This window comes from Dermacentor albipictus, chromosome 2 (assembly GCF_038994185.2).
Source record: "Dermacentor albipictus isolate Rhodes 1998 colony chromosome 2, USDA_Dalb.pri_finalv2, whole genome shotgun sequence".
NCBI classification, from domain to species: Eukaryota; Metazoa; Arthropoda; class Arachnida; order Ixodida; family Ixodidae; genus Dermacentor; species Dermacentor albipictus.
This window is the reverse complement of record NC_091822.1, coordinates 111,259,773-111,284,103: the sequence shown is the minus strand read 5'-3', so window position 1 is coordinate 111,284,103 and position 24,331 is coordinate 111,259,773. Positions and strand designations below refer to the sequence as shown.

The 24,331-nt window shown below is 43.2% G+C and overlaps 2 protein-coding genes across 3 annotated transcripts in view; both read left to right on the top strand.

Moving 5' to 3' along the window:
* The window catches only part of LOC139056043 (Fanconi anemia group J protein homolog), a 63,039-nt gene extending 52,429 nt beyond the window's left edge, over nucleotides 1-10,610 (top strand). For both annotated transcript variants that reach the window (XM_070533856.1, XM_070533857.1), the window contains exons 22-26: nucleotides 1,468-1,574; nucleotides 1,700-1,735; nucleotides 9,256-9,386; nucleotides 9,606-9,670; nucleotides 10,034-10,610. In XM_070533856.1, the coding sequence (XP_070389957.1) occupies nucleotides 1,468-1,574; nucleotides 1,700-1,735; nucleotides 9,256-9,386; nucleotides 9,606-9,670; nucleotides 10,034-10,248 (554 nt within the window). In that variant the 3' untranslated portion in view covers nucleotides 10,249-10,610. The remainder of the gene's footprint in view (nucleotides 1-1,467; nucleotides 1,575-1,699; nucleotides 1,736-9,255; nucleotides 9,387-9,605; nucleotides 9,671-10,033) is intronic.
* A 113-nt stretch (nucleotides 10,611-10,723) lies between these two features.
* PIG-L (phosphatidylinositol glycan anchor biosynthesis class L) lies at nucleotides 10,724-22,424 on the top strand. The gene is made up of 7 exons (XM_070533858.1): nucleotides 10,724-11,224; nucleotides 15,546-15,645; nucleotides 16,981-17,071; nucleotides 17,163-17,230; nucleotides 17,993-18,024; nucleotides 18,117-18,247; nucleotides 21,664-22,424. The coding sequence occupies exons 1-7, from the start codon at nucleotides 10,993-10,995 to the stop codon at nucleotides 21,784-21,786; spliced, it is 777 nt and encodes a 258-aa protein (XP_070389959.1). The 5' UTR covers nucleotides 10,724-10,992; the 3' UTR covers nucleotides 21,787-22,424.
* The last annotated feature ends 1,907 nt before the right edge of the window (nucleotides 22,425-24,331 follow it).

The window sequence follows — 24,331 nt, the reverse complement described above, 5'->3', positions numbered from 1 at the left end:
AAGCAATGACAGTTTGTTCTCACTTGGAAGAAAAAGTTTGGGTGCATCTGAGCAACACTAATCACTAGTTGCCGCTGTCAGAAGCCTCTTTATCAATATGCAGTCGACTTCCGTTAAGTCAACCCTGACGGGGCCACCGAAATTGATCGAATTATCCAGCAGGTCAAATTAAACGGTGTTCAAAGAAACGCCGAAACATACTGCGATTCAGTTGGCAGTATTTGCCCTATTCAAACACGCTCCCGAATCAAACGGGCACCCACCTTCTATGTGTCCAAAGTAGAAAAGTAACCTTGGAATGGCATTAAATCTCCTAAACAAAGTGGAAATTTAACGCGCACTTGATTTTTTAGCAAAAAGAATGGTTGCTTGATGGCAGCCGGCTTCCCAAAGTCAGCTCCGCACAGTAACCTGGGTTATTCAGTAAAGCATACGACTGTTGCAAAGGCGGTTTTGGTTTTGTGTCCAACTGCACCGTTCTGGCAATTTATTGCTAAATTTTCTTTAATAACAGGAAGGCGCACCTAAGAGTCAGATAAATACCGTAATTAGACATTTTGAGGTATGGTTATTGCTTAAAGATCTTTCCAAGGTGGGCCACAAAGAGGTGTTTTTGACAAGAGATGACACGTGTTCAATGCATTCTCTGTCTCTGCTGTCGTTTGCCGTGCCTGACCCCTATAGTGCCCCACTACTGGGACACTATAGGGATCAGGCACAGTGTGCTGACTGGTCAACTTCAAATCATCCGGCAAAGAACAACTTCAGGATCGAAATAATGAAAGTTTGGGCCCATAAATATGCATGGCTTCCAGCCAGGATGTCTGGTTGGGATTCAGTTAACTGAAAGATCGAATTAACCGGAGTCAAATTTATGGAAGTCTACTGTGTAAACAACCTATGGCATTTCATCTTCAGTGCTGTCCGTGGCAATTTAGACTCTGCATAAATACCTTGCAGACTATGGCAGCCTAACAAACTTCCCAAGTGGGCACACACAGTGTTGGAGCCAGTGTGTGGATTGGCTTGGATTACAGCACTCTTGAATGCCACCCACAATAGCTTGTCACTGTTGCGGGATCGGTTTCGTACTTGGTCCTAATGCGCATGTGATGTTTTAAACAAATTTTGCCGGAAAGAAATGGCCCATTAGAATAGAATAAAGTAAATATAATAATTTACTTCGCTATATCTGATAATTCGTTATATCTTACATGCAGTTCAATTACATTGCAACTATAACTTTGTGCTGGTCTTTTTGTGATTACTGCGCTCTGTTTTTCATATGTACTATTTGTAGAAAGAATTTTACACTGCGAAAAGCTTCTTTCTTCAGTTCTGTTTGTTTCAGGCTTTCGTAGCTTTTGTCATTGTCTCTCTCCTTGTCGTAAAATTGATATAATTCTAGTGACATTTTCTTGAGCTTCAATCAGTTCACAGTGTCCTCATATTTTCCTTCATCCTCAGGCTGTGATGACGATGACAGGGGAGGAGCCCTCCTGCTCGCGGTGTGTCGGGGCAAAGTGAGCGAAGGCCTAGACTTTGCAGACAACAGTGCGAGGGCTGTGGTGACGGTAAGATAGTCGTGGAATTGCCTCTTTGCAACACCTCCTTGTTAATCACATTGTTTGAATGCGGATTAGAGTAGCACTGTGCTCACACTCTTGGGTCTAAGCTGTACTTTGGTTCACCTTTGCAGATTGGCATTCCATTTCCAAATGTAAAGGATATGCAGGTAAGACATGGCCTGTGTTTGCTTATTTATTAAAGGGTCTCTTAAACAATTTTTGTTGTATGTCTAGATGTAAAAGTTACGGAACGTTTGTAGACGTAGATGTCACGGAACGGTTTCTCACAAGAGTTTTGTGTCAGCACACTGTAATAAAACAAGTAAGAGCGGTTGAACATCGCCCATCTCTCAAGCTGTGGCGTTCCCCTGAACATTAACTCCGTGTGGCCATCGCTGTGTCCCATCTCCTCGGCCATAACATCATGCGGCTTTACAAGTATTGTCTACTTCAGGTTGAATTAAACCGAGTGTGTTCCCACATGGCAGATGGAGACTACAAAGCAGCTGTTTGCAGTATTATTTTGGCTCAATAATATGTAAATAACATGTAAATATCCAAAATGTATGTTCATGATTGTCTCTTTATTGTGAACGCAAGATTTCTTGTTAGCCGTCAGCAGTAAAAACAAGCACTGCTACAGACAGCTAGGCTAAAGCTGCGGCTGACTTGCGAATGCGGTGAAATTGACTATTTATAATATTTTCTCTACCCTAGGATTAAATAAATAAATTTTAAAAAAGTACATTGACATCCGGAATCAAGGCCATGCTTTCTGAGTGAAAAGCAGAGACTACCACTACGCTAAAGTCAAACTCAACATGGCATCTCTTTGACGGGTGTTTTGACTAAGGGTGTGTGAATGCAGAATTTTCAATCTTCAATCGAATTGGAATACATGTAGTGAAAACTAAGTGGAAATTGAATCTGTTATTATTTGGATACCAGTACTATTGGTTTTGCAGAAAGCAATCTTATTCACCAACCAGAGGTGTGAAAAAATAAAACGAGTTTGTTGCACAGCAAATAATATATACTGGAAAATTATGCTTTGTGGTCAACAAAGTTCTCTAGCACGACACTTTCGCTTGGCAGCATCGTAACCGCCGTTATTTAATGTTGTCATGAAGGAAGGATAGCTGCTCAACATGTACAGGGAGCAGCAACACCCTTTTTCACATCACAGTTCCTTCATACACCAAAAATAGCTGCTCACTGGACACACTGGTGTCTGATTGGCAGGTATCTCCCCAAGCTAACAGTGGGTACCTTGTTCACATCAACACTCACATGGATCTTCCTTTTGGGCCAAAAGTTCTCGCATATATCTTTGAACTTGTGCTTGTGGCAGCAAATATTGCTGCTGGTTGATGAACTTGTCAGTCTTTCCACAGTACTGACGTGGAGGGAGCTTCTTCAAAAGGTTTCATTGTTCAGGGCATATCTGGTTTTCTTAGTGTTGAAATTTTCAACACCTTGTGGTCCGTATACTTTTGCTCACGGGTGTACATTACTTGCATGAGAAATCAAAATGCATAATCTACTCATTAGGCAGAATTTGCTTATTAACTTTCTAATTACTTTACAGCACATATTATAATTTACAAATTGTAGTCGGTGAGTTCGCAAGGTGTATCCACTTAGCACAAATTTTCAGGATACACCAGTTTCAAGTTATTAATTCCTGAAGTTGGTGACGAAGTACATTGGTGCTCCATTTACTTTTGTGTGTCAATGCATAAAACGATGTCTTCTTAGAAAAGTAAGTAGAAAACCGTGCATTTTCTTGCAAGTTTGACGGCAAATATCTCAAAACCAGCAATTATGACATGCAAACTCACCATTTACAACTGACAAATAGCAATATTTGCCATAAAGTAATTAATTTAGAAAATTAATCAGTGCATTTTCGTTTAGTCGATCATGCATGTTTATTTCTTGTGTGAGTAATGTCTGCTGCTTCTAGTAATCCAGCTCAAGGTCTGCTGTTACACTCTGCTACAGGCGATTGTTAAAGAGTTACGTTATGGTCTAAAAAGAACACCCCGTATGTTAAGAAAGTTGCGTAAGATTTCGAGATTTCCTTAAATAATTGCTTTAAAATTCGCTTGCACACACTTCCGTGTGATGTCGACTCGTGCACACTTCCGCATGACCCCCCAGACAGTGCTGGGGACACCTCGGAGGCCACGCCCAGCTGCTGCTGCCTGTGCGGCGCGCAGTAGAAGTGAATGCACTAACCTTTTGCACTGCTGCTTGTCTTTCACATTGTTGTACGTCTTGCACAGCCAGGCACACGCAAGAGAGAGAGAGGTCAGTGGAGAAGTGCGATAGTGAGCTGCTTCTTGTGCAAAGGCATGCAGCTACGTGCGGTGGTGAAAAAGACCAGTGTTGCTCGACAAAGTATTCGAAGCGAGGACATGGGAGTTTTGAACTGCTGCAGCGAACGGGTGTTGAACCCCGCAGAAAGCGATGTACTCGGCGCACAACAGTAGGGTATTTTTTAGTTTTGGGACCGAATCTGCTTGGCTTAGTGGCAATTAACTGTAGTGGTTTAGCGGCAAGGTGCATGAAATATATAGCTACAAGAAAGCATCGGGACATGTCGTCACAACACTTCACAAAGCATCACACCGATAGAAAGCTACACCATCATGAGTCACAGAATGCGCACTTCTGTCATGCAAGGTTAAACTGATAAAAAAAATCTTACTTCCAGTGGAAATAGGCACAAAGATGGCGCGCTAACGCACATGCCGCCAGCCCTTGCTATGAGATCAGTTGGAAGTCAGCGCTCTGTTCCTTTATCTGGCCGGCTCGGCTTGTTTCTTCCTTTCTGTGTTGTGCTGTGCCAGTTTTAGAGTGCAATGCCAACTCGCCCAATCATCTTTGGTGTTTTCTTCCTAAAATTTTAAATTTGTGAAGGCTGCTATTTTGTACAAGATGCAAGGTGGGCACAGAAGGACACGTTGCAAGAGAACAAACAATAAAAGAACAATTTTACCTATCAATACATAACATAAAATAAGAGTAAGAGAAGTGACTTTAAACAATAAAAGTGTATCTTGTAATACATCATCACTTGCAACATTATTTCAAGTTAACCGTGTTATTGTTTTGCTGTATTGTTTCCAAGTGACATAACCTGCAGAATGAGCAAGGATATCTGAGGCATCGATTCCGAAATGGCCATTGGTTAGCTGAAAAAATCACTTGAGGTGACAGCAGTAATAAACTTTAATAAATAAAAGAGCTGGTGAAACACCAAATTTTTTTTCTGTAACAGGTTGCGAGCTACTTTGTACCCGCTGTGGTTGCTTAGTGGCTTTGGCATTATGTTGCTAAATACGAGGTCGTGAAGTCAGATCCTGGCCCCAGCGGCCACTTTCCAATGGGGGTGAAATGCAAAAACGCCTGTATTGCCGTGCATTGGGTGCACTCTAAAGAGCCCCATGTGGTTGAAATTACCGGAGTCTCCCACTACGGCGGACCTCATAATCAGATCTTGGTTTTGGTACGTAATACCACAGAATTACATTAAGCCACTTCGTGTCAACAGCTCACTTTGATGGGAAACTGAGCAGAAGCCGGTTTTTGTAACAATCCATTTCATTTTCCATAGGGCTTTTCTCTGTGGTGCTTTGCAGGGAGGTCATCAGGAAAGACATGCAGGCTTAATAACAATAAAGAAAAAGAAAACATGCTTATAAGCAAAACACAGCAATACAACAATGCTGTCTGTACCAATATAAAAGGTTATAGGATTTACTATGTGAACTGCCATATACAAACTTGTGCGGCTTACAAGCCGGGATAAAAAAGAAAAAAAAGCTTGATGCTCTTACCGCTAGTTCACATGAACTTGGATAGGCAAGGGTAGTCTGGCTGCCCCGAACCTGGTTCCCATTCAGCAAGTCCTGAAGCAGTAACTGTAGCATTAACACGATAAACAACAGACACAAGAAAAATTGAATTGCCATCTCGGCCCTGTGAAAGTGGATGTCCAGCGAAGCTTTTGGAAAACCACCACCACAACTGGTGAGGGGGCTTTGCAATGCTTTATTGCTTAGTGTAATGGGAGTACAGTAAACATTAATGCAAACTCAAAGGGGACCATAAAATTGTTCGAATTTAGCGGAGTTCGAATTAGCGGGCGGGTGCTAGAATGAAAAGCCATCACGTCACGCTGCGTGGACAGAACCCAAAGAAGCCACCTCTGGACTCGTTATCGCAAAATAGGCGCTGCTACACGTTTGTGGCAGGTCATTTCATAAATTAAGTTCATGTAGCTCGAACGGCAAACAAAATTAATCAGTCAGTTGTACGCCAGAAACAAGCACCGACATGCATTCATGTAAGGAGTGAACCTTAATGTCGAAATATATTAAGTCATTTTATGCTCCAAAACACATTCATTTACAGGGCAGGGTTAACGCAATCGAAATTGCCGATGTCTGTAGCCTTCTACGCGAGGGCTCCATATTCTCCTTTTCAAACGCTTCCACGATTGATTATTTGTTCTTCAGGTAGGCCGAAAGCGTGCTCTTCTGGATGTCGTATCTTGCGATTTCAGTCTTGGGTATGAGACCACATTCTACTTCCTCCAACATCTTCGTTTTTAGGTCCTTTTGCTGAGTATTTTCCCCAACTCGCCATTACTGGCATAGTCAATGAGGCATCACTGACGAACTGCAGAGGCAGCGAAAGAGGTGACACAAAAAACTGGCTACCCACCGCGGCACAAACAAAAGCAGGACTACGACGACCAGCGCACGCTACAGCTGAGCTCGACGACTGCAGTTCTTTGTCTCCTGCAGAAGCGTAGCTGTTGCAGCAACTTGCGCATGCGCTAACCAAATGGTGCGGGCACATGCAAGACAGGGAGCGCGCATGCACTATGGAAACAGCTGTTGGCCGCAGCCATGAAGTTGCACTCGCAGACACAGAGATGGCGCTAACCTTGTAAACTTAGGGCTCTAAACCAGGGACTCTTAGTTCAAGTTAACCATTGTGGATACTGAAGCATTCGAATTATCAGGAGTTTTCCTCCATTGAAATAGACAGTGCTGTGCCAGGACCAAGGGGTCAGTTCGAATTAACTGTAAGTTCGAATTAACAGAGTTCAAATTAATGAGCTTTTACTGTAATGGTAATTTAGAGTAATGATAGTATAGCAGTAATGGTAATTTTGACAGCACACCGCCATTGGTTGTATTGCCATTTTGTTTTCCCTTTGCAGCTCCTTGTATTCACGCTGCTCCTTGGGAGTCCTAACTATGCATTGTGCACCCATAGCGGTGCTACAACAACAATGAAATCAGTTACTAGGCTGGTTCTTTTATATGCAAAAGGCTAGGGACGTCACTCCCCACATCGCAAGCTGCTGTCACCGCGGCAGCTTGCGCAACACGAATCTTTACCGGGAAACGTGTGGGGAGTGCTACATGCTTTACATTGTTATCAGAAGTACCTTATCATAAATTATGTGGCTCGGGTGCTTGTTTTATGCTTGTTTTTTGTTGAAAAGAATGCTGTTCTGTATGTGGTATGCGTGATTCCCAAGAATGTATGCACTGTTCGCTTCACTTTGCTGAGTGCTTGAAGCCTCTGCCTTACGGGGTTATAAGCCACTGGTCCTGGCGCTGCACTGCCGCTGAGATCGACCCACATTTTCGGCAACGGACGCGGACACAAAAAATGCTGACAACCAAGGCGCTCACAGCTTCACTGTAAAAGGAGATGGGACAAATGCTACACTCGTGGTGGGTCACTACACTCACCTGTTGAGAGTGTAGGGTTCATTCTGTCAGTTTTTTATGTCCGTCATATAAATGCTTGGATTATTGCTTTATGTACTAACCCGCTAGCACAAAACCAAGTTCTGCTCACTGGGTCCTGGTTGGGTGCCTTGGTCGTCGGCTTCAGACCTTTTGTGGCACCGAAAGCCACGGACCTTGCTGAGGACATCTGGTCCAGTGGCTGGAGGGATCTCAGCCACACCTATACTCATTGGCTGATGGCCACCATCTCCTGTTCGCTGGCTGCCTGTCCCATCACCACGCATTTAGGCACGCCCTACCCACATGTGGCCAAATTGTGGCCTATCACGTAGTGCCACCAATATTGGGCCTTCTCTGATTGATCCACATCATGCGCACACAAGGCCCAACGACAATCCAACCTGTTGTGACACTTCGTTGTCCAATGCTTCCTTTCCTTCACTTAATTGCTTGTAATGCTGAGTGGCTGATCCCAATGATAATCGCAACTTTTGAGCCAATGAAAATTTTTTCAATGTGTGGTACAATTCTCTCTTGTTGCATTGCATTTTACACGCAGTGTTTAGGGCATTATGACAGCCCAACATAGAATTTTTCAGTCTTATCTTCGGACACGTAAGATAAAATTTTTAGTGACTGTTAACACATCGTGTACAATTCTGCAAGGGCTGCACTTTCTTTCTGCTATCTTGATGAGGTGTGCTTCTTACGCAGGAACGGGCCATTTCAGTCCAGTTTTTGCAGCTATGCATAATGCCCATAATCTGTTTGCACCAAAACAGAGAACGCTATTGTTTTCATGATGCATTTATTTGTTCACACACTTGATGATGCCCATACGGTCCTCACCACTGTCGGTGTTGCCGTTTCTCAGCCTTGGTTCGGCAGCAGGCTTGTGGATGCAGTCATCTTCCCCACCATGCATTCAGAATCCAAGCTCAGACAAGCTGCAGTGACTTTATCTGCAGTTATGTGTTTTTTTTTTTCATTTTCAATTTTGGGTTGGCAATTTCTGGGTGTGGCTTTTGTGCCAGTGCCGCCAAACACTATATGAACCTATAACATCAGATTACCATTCTAGAAACCTCATAGTGTTTATTTTGTCCCAGAAGGCGACCTAGTTGCAGAGAAAAGCGCAACGAAAGGGGCCGCACAATTGCTCTACAGTTCAAGCCACTCATGATTGCTGTAGTAATGTACAGAGGTCTCTGAAGCTGTGCCAGCTATTTAAGAGGTTAAGATCGGGCACTACAACTTGCCTTGAGTCCAAGGCACGCTTGGAGCAGGCACCAGATCCCTGTAGATAGATCTGACTGGCTGGTGTGAACATGCAGCATCAATCAGTTCTCTGCAGAAAAATCTGGTAAAAGTAACCAAATGGCATTTTCTTTCACCTTCTTTCTTTTCTTGCCTTTCAGAAGCTCATACAGGAAGCACAAACACTTTTGGACCCCTACCCAGAAGCTGAAATATGTTGAAATATGAGATACTAATCTACTTTATTATCAGTAGCTGGCTACAACTTGTCATATATAAACAGTGCATGTTATGTCACGGTGGCTCGTACTATATTTTCATAGTGGCAGCTATGTTTTTGGTAAAAGTGATGTTAGTGCATCGTGAAACACTGGCCTGTTGCTTTTGTTTCATTGAATATGTGCTTGCTTTCTTTGTCCCTGTAAGAAAGCATACAAGTTTATGACATTTCAAGCGCCTCGGATCTTATTTATTTATTATTGTTGTTATCTTCTAAAAGTGCATGGGTATTAATTGTATTTCGAACTTGTTTCCCACTCTTCTGTCTCAGACACTGCATAAGATAAAATCTGTGCACTGTGCTGTCCTTATTTTTTGCTTTGCATATGGAACGCAAGGTTTGTTATGGATGCCTGCTCTTCTTCTTTTAGGTTGACCTGAAACGCAAGTATAATGACCAGCAGCTGAGGTCTGGCAGGCCAGTGATGAATGGAAATTCTTGGTATGAGACGCAGGCGTTCCGTGCTCTTAATCAGGCCCTGGGGAGATGCATTCGGCACAGGTGACTTGCTTTGGTTTGTGTAGACATCACTGTTATAGTCCATGCAAAAGAAATAGTCCATGTGCCATAAATATTAACGTAAGCACTTATTAATCAATACTCTGATGCACCGCAAAAGAGATGCCCTCGCTCGAAATCAGTTGTAACGGCTCTGTACCGAATTACAATGCCTACAATTTGTTCTTGCCTCACCATTCCCTGTTTCTCTTGTTTCTGCAGGGACGACTGGGGTGCCTTGATTATAATAGACCATCGCTTTTCGCAGCAACCAAAGTTTCAAAAAGGTAACAAGCTGGTTAGGAAAGGACAGCATGGCAACTCTGCAGGCACAGAAGTGAAATTTCAAATGAAAATGTTTGCCTGGTTTTGTTTATTTTTCTGTTGAGAGGCCTCTGAGAGGGCAGTTTAACCACACTAGTCTGGTTTAACATTTTGATTTGTGTCCCTTTAATGCTTCTTATGACAGTAAAGACAAAACCTACAGCATCAATATCTGTACAAGAGCTGTATCCTGTGTCATCTAGCCGTCGTTCCATGTTTGCACTGTTTATTTATAATGCCTGTACAAAGGAACATTTACTTAGTTAAGGCTTAAGCAGGAACAGTTTTTACACTCAAGTGACCATACTTTTTGTTCCCTTTTGCAGCACTGTCGAAGTGGATTCGGGAACAGTTCCAGTGCTTTCCATGCTACAATGAAGCCATTGATTCCCTGAAGTCGTTTATGGAGTCCAAAATGAACGCAGCCAGGAAGCTGTCCTGTCCAGCAGGGGAAACGTCAAGCATGTCCGTGGACCAAGCAGAGCCCTTTGAACTCTCTGATGATAGCAGTGAAGAAATGTTCATGTCAGGCATGTCTTGACATGGGCTTGGCAGTGTCAGCCTGTAGTCACATTGGACTAATGACATGTCTTGTGGCTGTATTCTTGCAGCAGTGACTGTGATCTGCATCATTTGAAGTAACTCATACATACAGATGTACAGATGTGCATGGTTTACCCAGAATGCGAATATTTGTAAACATTAAGATATTGGCTGTGACCAGAAGCTTTGCTTCTCGTTGGTTCAGCCTCTTATCATTTTTTTTTAAATCTATTTTAGAGTTGCATCAAATCGTCGTATAAATTTCTAACATTAATCTGTGTAATTTTATCTTGTATGTTGATTCTGAACGCCTTGTTTCGATTATTGGACGCAGTATACAAATAAAGAGTATCCACTGTATTTTCGTATCAAGGAATTCGTGTCGCACTTTACGTGTGCGTCGCTTCTGTGCGCGCTTGCACTGCTTACGCGCATTTCGCTACGGTTGGCTATTTCGCTACGGTTGGCCCGTAGCCACCCTAAGTCTGGCAACATGAATGACGTCCAGCAGCCATTTTTTAAAAGGACCTTGGCGTGCATGTGTTGTCAAATGTGTTTCTTCGAAAGCTCTCTTCGTTGCGGCAAACCGATGCTCGCCATCGACAGAGCCTTTACCGGCACGCGCCGGTTAGTTATGCCACTCGACGAAGCCTAGCGAACGATGAACGTAGCGTTCGAGCCTCGTATTCCTTCGACGACGAGAGGCCGGAGATAAATTGGTTTCGCGCCGAACCCGGTGGCCATGGAGTACGGGTGGTGGTTGTCGCTCGCTGTTTTTGTTGTGTCGGTGCTGCTTCTGTTTTACCTGTTCGTGTGCAACGTGTGTCGACTGAGGACGCGCAAGAACATTGGTTCTGTGGGGAGGGTGCTGCTTGTTATAGCTCATCCGGACGACGAGTGCATGTTCTTTGGTCCGACCGTGCTCGGGTTGCTGCAGCGGAAATGCGAGCTCCATCTCCTGTGCCTTTCCAACGGTGAGCCCCCGGTGCGACGTGTTACGCTGTGCTTTGTAGTGGTGCTTCTACTCGATGTGTGCGTGTTGCGTGTAGTGACTTTTCTCGTAGCTGACAGTATTGGAGCCAATGTTTACGGACGACGACCTCGGAAGACGCAGGAATGTCGAAGTGGGTGCGGTTCGTATGCACTGCTCGCCGCAGAGTACCGAGTCGCTCGTCCAGAAGGGCTGAAAAATACTTCGTAAACTGATAAACTCGCGAAGTAATTGGAAATCAGCTTAGTACTGAGCATACCACGCGACATGTGTAGCACCAGTGGTATATAAGATGCCAGTAAAAGATAACCCGCTTCAACTAACGTCTCCGAGTGGTGTTATATAAGGCGAGCGTTTTCTAAACTTGTCACATTGAAAGTCTTGTTTAAGCATCGTTTTGTGCATTATTCTCATGGCAAGAGTGATATGGGCACATAGTGTGTGGACTGAGCGAAACTGCCACTACAGTTCAAGCTTTGTAAACGAAATCACTCTAGACCTTGCTGTAGCTACCACGATAGCGCCGGTGCTTAATGAAAAGCATTCTTAGTAGCAGTTAATTCAGAAGCACCGATAAATGAATTTGTGCTGAGTAGCTAATGCTTGCGCATTCAAGGGCAATTGGAAAAGCACGTCAGAAACATATTTTCTGTTTTTGATTGCAGGTGAACTGAAGATTCTCTTGAAAGATGCCACTCACATTGTGGCTCTGAGAGCATGGACATAAAGTAACATATTAAAGAAAAAAAACAGCACCAAATAAGGACGAAAAGAACATGTACAATGTATGTATGTTCTTTTCATCCTGGTCTCTTTAGCACTGTTTTTTCTTCAAGTATTTAGACCAACAAGCCCACATCAAGCTCTGCTGCTTGACATAAATAATTGCTGCAAAGTGTTTACAGCTTGTATACAGCCACCAACGCTTCTAGTGTTTATCGCAACAGCTGGGCAGTGTTGACTTTCTAGCAAGTAATTAGATTGCCTTTGGAAGCATTGTAATTGTTGAGATTGTTGAGACTGGCATTTGCATTTACTGCTCACAAGTTCCAGCATGATGTGATGCGATTCTATTTCAGCCCAGGTAAAACAATAATTCCTATTGGTTCATGCATACGTGGCTTGCATTGACGTTCTCGTGGCTGTCATCTTGGTGTATTAGCATGTTTGCAAGCTGTGTAATCAACAAACATGATAGCATGACAGATGCGCCCCATCGAAAAGCAAAACAATGTTTGTGACAGCGCGGTGCACTGATGTCGTCACGGCCTCCATGTTTGGGTACTGGCACTGTGAGAAGCTGCAGTCGCAATGTCACGCGACAACTATCCATGCATCAGCTTGCGATATAATTTACACGAGCTTGTACTGTCATATATTTTCTCAGTAGACAACGTTAAAGAGTTTGGACACACGTTTTCGAAGTTGTAGAAACACTTCCTTGTGGAAGGAAGAGGGTTGTAGAAGCTTTCTAGTGACAGAGTTGTTTCTTCCTGATATTTCGTGTAATAGTCACTGTTGCACAGATTAGGAGTTAAAGTACTGACACACGTTTTTATTTAAAGTTTTAGAAACTCTGCTATATGCTTCTTGCATATGGAAGGGTGACAGCAACTTAGGTAGGAAGTTGAGAAACACTCGAAATTCTTTTATTCTGTACTAAATTTGATGTAGAAATCCCATGGCAGGTATCGTTGACATTATTGCAATGTAATGATACAGACGAAAACTCACTGCTATTGTGTGGCAGTAAGGTTAGTTACACTACATTGCCCATAAAAAAAATTAAACAAGAGTGTTGCGTGCTTTTCCTGCTGCTCTTGCATGCAGCAGTCGCACGAATGGAGTAAACCTGTATGTCATGATGTCATGATGCATTCACCACCTAGGTACCAAAACCAGTTTATACTTGAGTACTGAAATTTATTTGTGGCCCAGACAAAGACAGCTAGCTCCCTTTGTTGAAATGTGGGCTCCAGAAGACTGTGGAGACATCTTGTTTGACTGCCATTGATCACTTCATAGAAACGAGTACAGTGGAATCTCGTCTATACGATTCTGCATAATACATTTTTTTGGATAATACAGTTATCTTTTGCTGGCTATGTATTTTCATACGGTTTTTGCAATTGCATTTTCACCTGAAATTGGATAATATGACTGTAGAAGTGAGCTTTTACTGTTATTTCTAAAGGTATTAGCTTTATATTCCAGTGTACTAGCTTAAATGACATTCCAATGGCTCACGAACATGTTAAGCCCGAGCCACACTGGAGCAATAACGCACGCGGCATGCTGATGGCGGTAAAACGCTGCTGTGGCATTGCAGCCACACCGACTGGTGGTTCGCCGCTGCTCAGTTCATTAAGGAAATGGTGGCTTCCTTTTTAAAGCGAAGCTTTCTTTGTCTCTTCCTTCGACTTTCCCACTGCTGCTGCTACCTCTGCTGCTGCTGTCTCGCACACTGCGTCGAGGGATGGTTCAGAGCGTGTATATAGATGACAGGCGCGAGTCGGAGAGGAAAGGCGATGGGAGAAACTCGTTTTCACCCACCGCATCAAATGTGCACAATGCCCTCTGGAGCTCCCTGGCCATCGACAGTTCATTGTTGCTATGTCTGAAAAATAAACGCCATGCAAATATGTCAAGTGGGCGAATTAGGCAGGGCGTGCAGAAACACAGCCACATTAATTAAAGCGTACTGCAGAGTCCAAGAGACACTATGGAAGCGGGTGACTGTCAAATCAACGCTTCTGTGCCCACCATGGTAGATTTGTGGCTATGGCATTGCTAGATGTCGTAGATTTGATCCCAACTGTGGCAGCCACATTTCATCGGAAACAAAATAAAAAATGCACGTGCACTTAGATTTTGGGACACATTAAAGAACAACACGGTGTGAAAATAATTCGGAGTCCGCCACTGTGGCGTACCTCATAATCCGATTGTGGTCTTGGCACGTACAGCCCCATAATCCAATTCAAGTTTAATACTTCTGCCACAATGCGATGTGCCATGTGAGGCAATAATAATGCTCGACCCTCTGAAAGGTTATAAAATATGGTGCACAACAACGCCTCAAGCAAACATCTTTCCCTGTGTGTTCTGTGTACTATGCAGACAACCGGCTGTGGTGCATGCAAGGTAACGTTTAACATCAACTCGCCACTCCTGTGTGAGCCTAAACGTCGAAGAAATTAAGGTTTAACCGTCAATGTCACCGCTAATTATCGTCAATCAAAGCATCCAGCATTGGAAGCTTCGCTTACATCGGTTCCCACAGTGCGTGGGATCTGCATAATTTTTTAACTTCCAGAACTTTTTATATGGGCATTGAAAAGAAGAAAGTTCAACGCAAACTGACGAGCTAGTTTAACGTTGCTGAATAAAATTGGGTTGGCTGCGGTTTGTGTGGTGTCGAGTGATGCGGCTCCGTATAACGTGTTATGTGGAGCAGCATTACTTGATGCCATACGAACCTTTGATATTGAATTTGTCACTGAGTATGCCTATTTTCATACTTTTTCGAACTTTCTTTGAATAATGATTTTCAGATACATTTTATTTTCCGGTTCCCTTGAAGATTGTATCAACGAGTTTCCACTGTGTATAGAAAATTATCTAGGGCGATCTGACTCTTGCTAGTATTTTTTCTAGGATTTAGATGGTTTGGACTTCATTTAACATTTTAAAAGTATGGCAAGTCGAAAACATCATGTCAGTACTCCTTTAATGCTTGGGAGCACATTTTAAAAAATTTCTGCCACAGGTTTAAACAAAATAAATAAATAAAAGAAATAAAAGGTGCAGAACAGTGAGGTCAGTGTAACATGTTCACTGCAATGTAGGTCATGGCAGTTATTCCCGCTGTGCTGCCGTGTAGGGCTTCCCTGCTGTGCAAAATTGACGAAGAAGAAAAATTCTTGTTGCTTCTGGTTTGACGTGCCATGGTGCCATCTCTCCGCACCTTGAGGAAGTTTCCAAGGAGCACAACTCCCCGGTAACTCATCTGTGGGCCATGATGCACCAGAGGAATGTGACAAGTGACCCATTGGTGCGTCTTCACGCGCAGGTACGGGGACTCCAAAAAGAGCTGCCACGGTGCACATGTTTATTTGTTACTTTAGGCCCACTGCCATATCCAACTAGGTGCTTTAGTACACTATGCTCATCTTGCTTTCAGGTGCGCATCTGGTCTGTAGAGGGAGCTTCACAATATGAGGAGCTGACCTTGGTGTGGCTTTACTGTGCGCTGTAGAACCTGCACACAGTCCACTTTAACACAGTGTTGGTAATGTTTGCAGGCAACTACTACCACCAAGGCGGTGAAAGGAAGGAAGAACTGTGGAGCAGCTGTGTTTCCTTGGGGATCCCAAGTGAAAACTTGATCATAGTACAACACAGGTTTGTGTCATTGAATCATCTGAAAGCAGTGGGAATGACTGTAAAAGCTGTGAGGAAAGGCACTAATGGAGAGAAACTAAATAATTTCAGACTGGCAGGTTATTTTTTCAAAGCTATTTTTGTCATCTTTGGCAGAAGAAAATACTTAACGGGCTCCTTAACCACATCTGGCGTTTTGAACACACTTTCAGTAAACATGAATCTTGTGCAAAATGCCCTGAAGACCAGCTTAGGCAAACGTGGCAGCACTTAGTGCAGCGGATAAGCTACAATTAAAAAAAAAAAAACAGTCTCCAATCTGGGCTGTTCCAGTCCCATCTTTGCACATTGCGACATCAGCAAGGTCATGAGTGTGATGACAATAGGGGGAAACTGTCGTTTGGGTGATTGATGAAGAGGAATAAGAGCGTCAACACAGGTCAGCTGTTTGCTAAGACAAAGGAGGGAAAAAAAAATTATGGGGTTTTACGTGCCAAAACCACTTTCTGATTATGAGGCACGCCGTAGTGGGGGACTCCGGAAATTTCGACCACCTGGGGTTCTTTAACGTGCACCTAAATCTAAGTACACAGGTGTTTTCGCATTTTGCCCCCATCGAAATGCGGCCGCCGTGGCCGGGATTCGATCCCGCGACCTCGTGCTCAGCAGCCTAACACCATAGCCACTGAGCAACCACGGCGGGTAACAAAGGAGGGAAAGGGGGGGGGGTCCTTCCCACTGTGTGTCACTGATTTTTCCATGAAGCTTCCACTCAGTCGATTAGTTAGAAACATGTAATTCTATAACTTCTTTCAACATCAGCGTCGCTTGGGAACTACATTTTGGAGTGCGGAGGCACAGAGGGCAGATGAAGTGCAGTTTTGTGCGTGGAACGTGTCCGCTGCTGTATTTATAATTATAATAAAGTTTCATATTGTACAATGCATTGCAAACCAAGGGAAGGGAAATTGAACTAACGGCATTTCATCACAGCATGGCAAAAACTCAGCCTCCCCTTGGAAATTCCAGTACAAACACTTGCAGTGTCAGATGTACAAGGTGATCTACACAGTGATATCGTTTACAAGGACACTATAATTTGGACAATTTTAACATGTTTATGCATAATAACAGCAAATAACATGTACCTTGCTACAATACATCTGAACAGTACAATGTAGTATAAAACATGTTTAACTGCAAAAACAGTAATGTGAAAAATTTTTTTGTGATGTTATAGTCCTTTACATCAGCACGCCATTTAGTGAGCTTTGAGCTTTTGTCACTAGTTCATTACCTTATGCAATTCGCCTTGCTGTCGTTATTTTGACATTCCATTTCTGTTTTCTCTTCCAGCAACATGCCTGATGATCCAGAGTGCATGTGGAACTCAAACCTTGTGGGCAGGATTGTGCAGAAATACGTGAAGTGCCTCGGCATAGACTCTGTAAGTCTAGTCGGCTGTATTGGCGCAGTAGTGAAGCCAGAACTTCATCTCTTATCACTGCAAGCGTTTATAGACTACTTGCACTTTGCAGGTCATCACGTTCGACCAGTCTGGAGTGAGCGGCCACCTTAATCACATAGCAGTTCACAAGGGTGTCGTGTACGTATTAATGCCAAAGTGCAGAAACACATTTTCCACTTATTTAGTGGATGTGCAATAAATGTGTGCAGCAGTAATGTGTTGTTATAGTATAGCATGCATAAAGTACTAGCTCTCTGGCTTGGTACTGAGGCAGCAAGGCATGTCCAAGTCTAAACCTCAGCCAAAAAAGGTGTTTCCTTTTGCATTCATGCCCCTTTAGCTCTGAATTGAAAAGAAGTGCAGCAAATTTAATATTTTATTTCAGTTAAAATTAAAGTTAGGTTGGAAGATATAATGTAAACTATTCTTTTCAGTCATCTGTATTCCTTTCTTATCATTCATTGCTCACGATCAGCTGATCCTAGCGATAGCATAGGCAGAGCCTTGTTCAGATCTGTGACAAAAGCATAGAAAGGAATAGAATTGGAATACTAGAATATTGGCCTTGATTTCGTCTATCCTTTCCATGGGATAAGCATCTGTTGGCATCTTAGGATAGTAAATTCCTGAAGTGTAATATGCGTTAGCTTGCTCTGAATGGCCAACTTATTGTAGTGATAAGAAAGGTAGTGCGCAACCAAAGCCACTCACAAAGTGCGGAAAAGGAATAGAATTGGAATATACTATAATCGTTACATTATCATGGCCTTGCAATCTGTTAGCACCTTATGATAGTTAATTCACAAACCAGTAAAATTCAGCTTGCACTGAATTGCATAATCTTGTATGGTTTTAGTGCAACTGTGTGATGATTGATGCATCATTCTTCTTATCTCTTAGGGGCATACTTAAAAAGGACCTCGCTCCCGCAGGTAGGTGTTGGCAAATGCACTGTTGCAAATTCGGAAAGGTTTCTCGAGACAGGCTTCCCTGATTGCCTTTTTCTTTCATCCCCAAAAAAAAGGCTGCAGACTTTTTGTACTCGAGTCGGTGAACAAGCTGAGAAAGTACGTCGGCTTACTGGACGTACCGCTCAGCTACCTCCTTTCGGAGCACGCCTACGTGCTGCCCTGGAGCATGGTGTCCCTCGTCAAAGTGAGTTTGATCTCGTGATTACTCTGCCACTTTGAAACTTACTCTGAAAGCTTGAATCTGCAGCCACACTTAAAAGTTGAGCCTGCTCGTGTTATCAGTGCCATTGTAACGTGACATTACTCCATGGCATAACTATACATGCCCTCCACCCAAGAAACTTCCACGATGGCTTCAGCGACTGGTGTGAGCACTGCATGTCTGCTCTTGTTTGAGCCCTCGGCTTCTGTTGCCCGAAGTAGAACTTCTGCCATGCCAGGTTCCAGTGTGAAGTAGAAGCGGCACCTTGTCAGTCTAACAATGGGTCGTAGATTTCGGAATAGAAAAGTTGTGGTATCGGCTGTCGCTAAAGCATAAAGTGTGTGTCAGTCACAAATAAGAACCAGTGGTGTATATATAGGATGTTGGCTTTATTTGGGAAAGCATAATGTAGTATAGCACATAATGTGGCTTTTAAAAAAATAACAGCAGTGATAAAGCACGCCAAGTTAAGAGTCGGGAAGGAAACTATTATTACTGCGCATAATTCATGTGTTCACACGTCACGTTAAATGTCGCATCTTGCAAAGGTTAAACTGACATAGTGACCACATTCAGGTGTCGTCAGTGGCTTAAAGGAGGGATCATGTGCACTGAAGGTGAGGCTTATCTCAAGGTTTAAGTTTGTCAGTGAACAGAATGCTTAATTTATAGCCTCGTAGGCCATTCCTATGTCCTTCGTGTTTGTCATGTCTATCGTACTTGTAGTTTCTGCTACAGCATCGGCATGATGGCAGAATATGTGGCAGAACTCCACAATTTCACCGTTTAGTACTGTGGATATTTGTTATTCTCAAAACTCGTGCACTGGCCATGCAGCTGAACTAGCAGGGAACCTTTGTGTGACATGTTGCTTTCCACTCTGCTGCCGGAAAAGGCTGTGTGTACAAATTTCTGCCTTGGTTACATTTTCTCTTTCTATTAGGGTGCTGACAGTAGAAGAGAGCATGTGCAATCTGCTTCCTTCCTAATATTGTCCTTTCCATTAAGATCGCGTTGCGAAAGAAAGATAGTGGAGATAGCACAACTAAGAGGTTCGTATGTGAGCACTTAAGAGGAACCTTTAGCTCGGCCCCAACTCCGATGCGGCCTATTCGAATGCATGTAAAATGCAAAAATGCTTTTCTGAGATAACCCCTGGACCGATTTTAATGAAATTTATTGCATTTGAGAGAGACAGTTCAATTCTACAGACTGCTGGAAGTGGAATTTCAATATAGCGCCTAAATTTTAAAGATTTTAAAGAATTTGCAACAACAGATATCACAATTCTGTAAATGACATCCATTAGATCATTCAAAGTGGATAAATCAACATGTCAGTCTATATCACATGAATTTGTACATTGTGTGCAATGGTTCTGCAAAAGCTTTATTTCCATATTACTGAATATTTTTAGATTCATGTGTAACATATGAATTTTGTCTGGTTTAGATGTACTATCAGATACAATTCATAGAATTGCGATATCGTTTTTCCTTGCTGAGTTAGAGTTGTAAACTTGATAGTTTCGTTTGCTGAAAAATTTTGATTTTTGCCAATTTTTAGTAAAGAATTCATGACCTATATAAAAAATTTGGAACCAACAGTCACTAGATCTTAAGTTTTTCTTTTAAATGCAACAAACCTCGTCAAATTTGGTGCAGTTGTTACTGAGAGATACAAATTCTCCTTTTACATGTATTTAGATAGAAGCCCCCAAGCTAAAGCTTCCTCTTCAGCAGATAGAGGAATTTGCCGATGCCTAACTGGATTGGAGCTTGACTCTCGCAGGAGATGGGAAAATTGGCCAGTACGTAGCAACATTGGGACAAGCGGGACTGCTGCAAAAAAAAGTGGACTGACTGGTTTCCTTATATCAAAGGCCTCGGCACTGTTTTGCACCGGTGCTGCTGACCCGCACTGAATCAGGCCCAGTGCAGCTCTTGCAATGCACCTCCTTGAAAACCCTTGAATTTGGAAAAAGAGAGTCAAGGGCCCTCGAAACACCTTATGTATACATGTGAGGACTGGTGGTTGGGGGGTGACTTTCGAACACTCGGAATGACAAACTCCGCTGAGGGGCTATGCCATGGACACTGTCCATTGGCAAATAATCCTAGATACCTTCCTTTGAGAGTGTCGCTATACAATTGCAATAGTGACACGTCCACAGCCATCAACGAATAAGCTTCATTATACGGTGTGGCCCAACTATCATGCACCAACATATTAAAATGTGCAAATGCCACACAGCTGAACTGAACCAAGGTGATGATATTTGCCGTCGCTTGGAGATACTCAGATTATTTATTTTGCATTCTGCCTAATTACATAATTAGTCTTAATTAATCAATCAGTTTCTGAAATATTATAATTAGATTAAAAGCGTCAATGAGAAAGTCATAGAGCAACATAATACTGCCACTGCAGATTTCTGGTGCTCAATATGTACTACATAAAAGTGTTTTTCTGAGCATGAAAGAAGCCTGCGAATACATGCAAAATAGCCGCGCGACTGGCCACTCGAGGCATTTTGCGCGTATTCGCGGGCTTCTTTCACGCTCGGAAAAACACTTTTGTGTAGCACATATTGAGAAACAAAAAGCTGTATCAGGAGTTTTTCATGTTACTCTACAATTTTCTCATTGACACTGGTTGGTACATGTTGTGGTAAACGCTGTAACAGTAAATGGGACAGCACAAAGCGTAGCAACGGATGAAATTCTGTACCAAACATTTATTGTGCATAAGGCAATGTGTAAAGGCACTGAAAAGGAGAACAGAGAAAGAAACAAGCAGGGCAAAATATAAAACATAAATTGGGTGCCTCTCCTAAATGCGAAAGAGGCGAAATTTCTTTGGAATGTAGCAACATGGCCTGTGCACTCATCTGTTCCTTCCACTTGTCCTGTACCATATGTTATTAATCTATTTAGCTATCACTGTTCACACTAGGTCTCTTCAATTTGTCGTTCCGGACTGTCCTAGAAGCTGCATATGCAAACATTCATTAGCTGAAGGCGATGCCTTGAGCAGTCCTGGACTACAAATCGAAGAGGCCCTCTGTCTGTCGTGTACTGGGGACGTATTCTGAAACGTTCGCCGCGGCGAAGTTTCGCACTGGCCACGCCTCCGCCGTTGTGGCGCGCTCTGAATGGCTGCTTTGACAAAACCGGAAATTCAGGTGGCGCAAGTGAATTTCCGGTTTTGTGAAAGCAGCCATTCAGCGCGCGCCGCAACAGCGGAGGCGTGGCCAGTGCGAAACTTCGCCGCGGCGAACGTTTCAGAATACGTCCCCTGAATTGTCTGCATCCACAATGTTTGACCTAGTGCTGCTGTGCCATTGTGTACGCCTCGTCGGACTTCATCAAACCAAATGTGTGCCGTGGGTTTTCCAGGTTGCGCTTCACAAGCACAAGAGTCAGATGCTGTGGTTTCGTCACCTGTACAGCTGCTTCTCTCGCTACATGGTCGTCAACACGCTGTCAGAAGTTACAGTCGACCAAAGCAAAGACAATTGATGAGCGAGTCTTACTGGAAAGACAAACCCTCTCCGTCCTATTACGCCCCTGTTTTTTCCGTAGTCAACCAAGTACCGAGGCTGCGCCCACTTTAGTCGCAGAATACTAGTACCGTATTTTCCGGTGTATAAGACGCACCCTTGTATAAGACGCACTCGCCATATATGAAGGCTCTCATTGAAAAAGTTGGTATATAAGACGCACCCGTGTATAAGACGCACCCGCCGTCATCCCCGCCGTTTCATGATAAAGTTCACCTAAAAAAAGTTGCGCACGGCGGTCCCCGTATTGAAGTATTAACCGTGCTACTACCGCATCATTGGTCGTGATATTTTTTCGGTGAAAAAAGCTTGAGCATGAACCTGAGTAATTTCTGAGCCCGCAAAAAAAAAACGAAAAATTTGCATATAAGACGCACCCTTGTATAGGACGCACCAGCAAGATTTTTGGAAAAAAACCGCGTCTTATACACCGGAAAATACGGTACTCAAGAAATCCAAGTGGCCAGCACTGTTGTGTGCGGGCTGATGCCATAGGTTAGTGTTATTACTTTTTTACACAATTGATCTCTCTGGTTGAGCTGTATCATGTTCAACTATTTTTGAAGGAGATGATACAATAAAGTGCTCAATATTTTGTGTATGTTTCAAGGGACTTCCTGTCGCGTATGACAGTCTAGTGTAACTTTGAAAAAAAGGGTTTAAGTTGGTTTTTGCATGCAGAAAATGCTAAGGAAATTGTAGCGATGCCCGATCCCTCAATTCCTCACAAAGGAAGCTTCATGATCAATTATTAGGCTGCAAAGCTTGCTTTCAGGTGAAATTGGCTTGCCACACTGAACGCCGCCGTGAGCTACCGACGACCGACTATCTTTATTGCACAGTGCACTTACATACATCGCATCACTGGCTACAGGTCGCGATGCCATCTCTAATGGCGTCACACAACCAATTCCAGTATACAACACTGATGTAACAAGTGAGCTTCCTTCCTGGCGCTTTGTCGCAACCAGATGAATGTCTAGTTCCACAACAAGTGTCGTAATCTTGGCACACAGATGTCTACTGCTACTTTGTCCCCGTTAGAATTTGCTCTTAGCAGCGAAACACCCCATCCACTTGTTTTGCACAAGCTGTAGTTCGGCCACGCATATTATGTGCTACACAAGATTCCTGAGTGAAAGAATCGAATTTTAAAAAATTCCGGTGTTTTATGTGCCAAAAGCACAGTTTAATTAATGGCTCACACCATAGCGGGGAACTCCAGATTAATTTGGACTTGCTAGATTTCCTTAATATATGCACCCAACGCACGGTGCTCGGCCGTTTTTTGCATTCTGCTCCCATTAGAATGCATCCCCTGTGGCCGGGATCGAGCTTGTGATCATCAGTCGCTGATCATCAGTCACATAGCCACTGAGCTACTGCCGGGCCAGGTGGAAAAGCGGAATACCATGGAAGCTGTGGGAATGGTGAGAAAGGCATATATGTACCACATAAACATGGCCCAGGCTGTACCATCTGTCGAAAAAAATTCACAGGTCAAATCATTCGTCGCCAGAACAGAAATAGTTACCTAAGCCAAGCGGCACCGCCGTTACTATTTCTAAATCTATGTGCAGCCATAGGGGTGTTTTGGCTTTGTTTCCAGGAGGTGTATGTAGTCGTGCTGCAGATGGTGGTCACATGGGAGCAGAACACGCCACATTTTCCCACTCGCTCTGTCGTCTTCTGTGCTGCTGCTTGTCGCGTGGCTCCATGTAGCAGACAGCTAGAACCCCAAAACGTTCCATCTTATTCTCCCAAATGAAAAACCTTCTATATGTTCCGACCAGAGACTGGAACTTTAGGCAAGATGCCTATTTTTTTCCTTACGTCCTTATTGGGCTATATAAGGTGATCATTTTTATGTTTTACGCAATTTTTAAAAATCGCTGGTTGAAGATGTCATACTCCTAGTTCTTGAGCTGGATTGTTCAGAGAGGCTGACATTACTTGCATGAAAAATCAAAATGCATTTTGACCTAATTAATGAAAATTCAATAATTAACTTCCTAATTACGGCATGTATTGCAATTTACAAATTGTAGCAGGTGAGATCGTCAGGCTTATCCACTTGGCACGTAGCTCCAAAGTGACACCAGTTTGGAGAGATGCGCCATCAAACTAGCCGTAAAAATGCACTGTTGGTCCTCTCAGTTTTTCAACAAGACGCTTTTATGCATTGAAGCACAAAATTGGAATGCCCATGTATTTTGTATCGCATATTGGAAAATATCACCAACTGGTGTAATCCTGGAAATTGATTTCAAGTGGATGCATGTTGCAAACTCGCAGGTTACAATTTGTAAGTTCCAGTATGTGCTGTAAAGAAGTAATTAGCTTTTGCTAACTTAGTATGTGTTTCAATTTTGCACGCTAGTTATGTCTGCCTCTTCGAATAATCCAGCTCACCGGCAAAATTTATGCTATCTGCCACAGGCAATCTTAAAATTTCGTAGAGCTTAAGCATGATCACCTTGTATAACATATAAGCACAAGCTATG

Excerpts from the sequence above, each read along its gene's own strand:
- PIG-L (XM_070533858.1), top strand. The coding sequence starts at position 10,993 with ATGGAGTACGGGTGGTGGTTGTCGCTCGCTGTTTTTGTTGTGTCGGTG. Across the intron at positions 17,231-17,992 it reads GCAGTTCACAAGGGTGTCGT|GGGCATACTTAAAAAGGACC; the intron begins GTACGTATTAAT and ends CTTATCTCTTAG. Across the intron at positions 18,025-18,116 it reads AAAGGACCTCGCTCCCGCAG|GCTGCAGACTTTTTGTACTC; the intron begins GTAGGTGTTGGC and ends CCCAAAAAAAAG.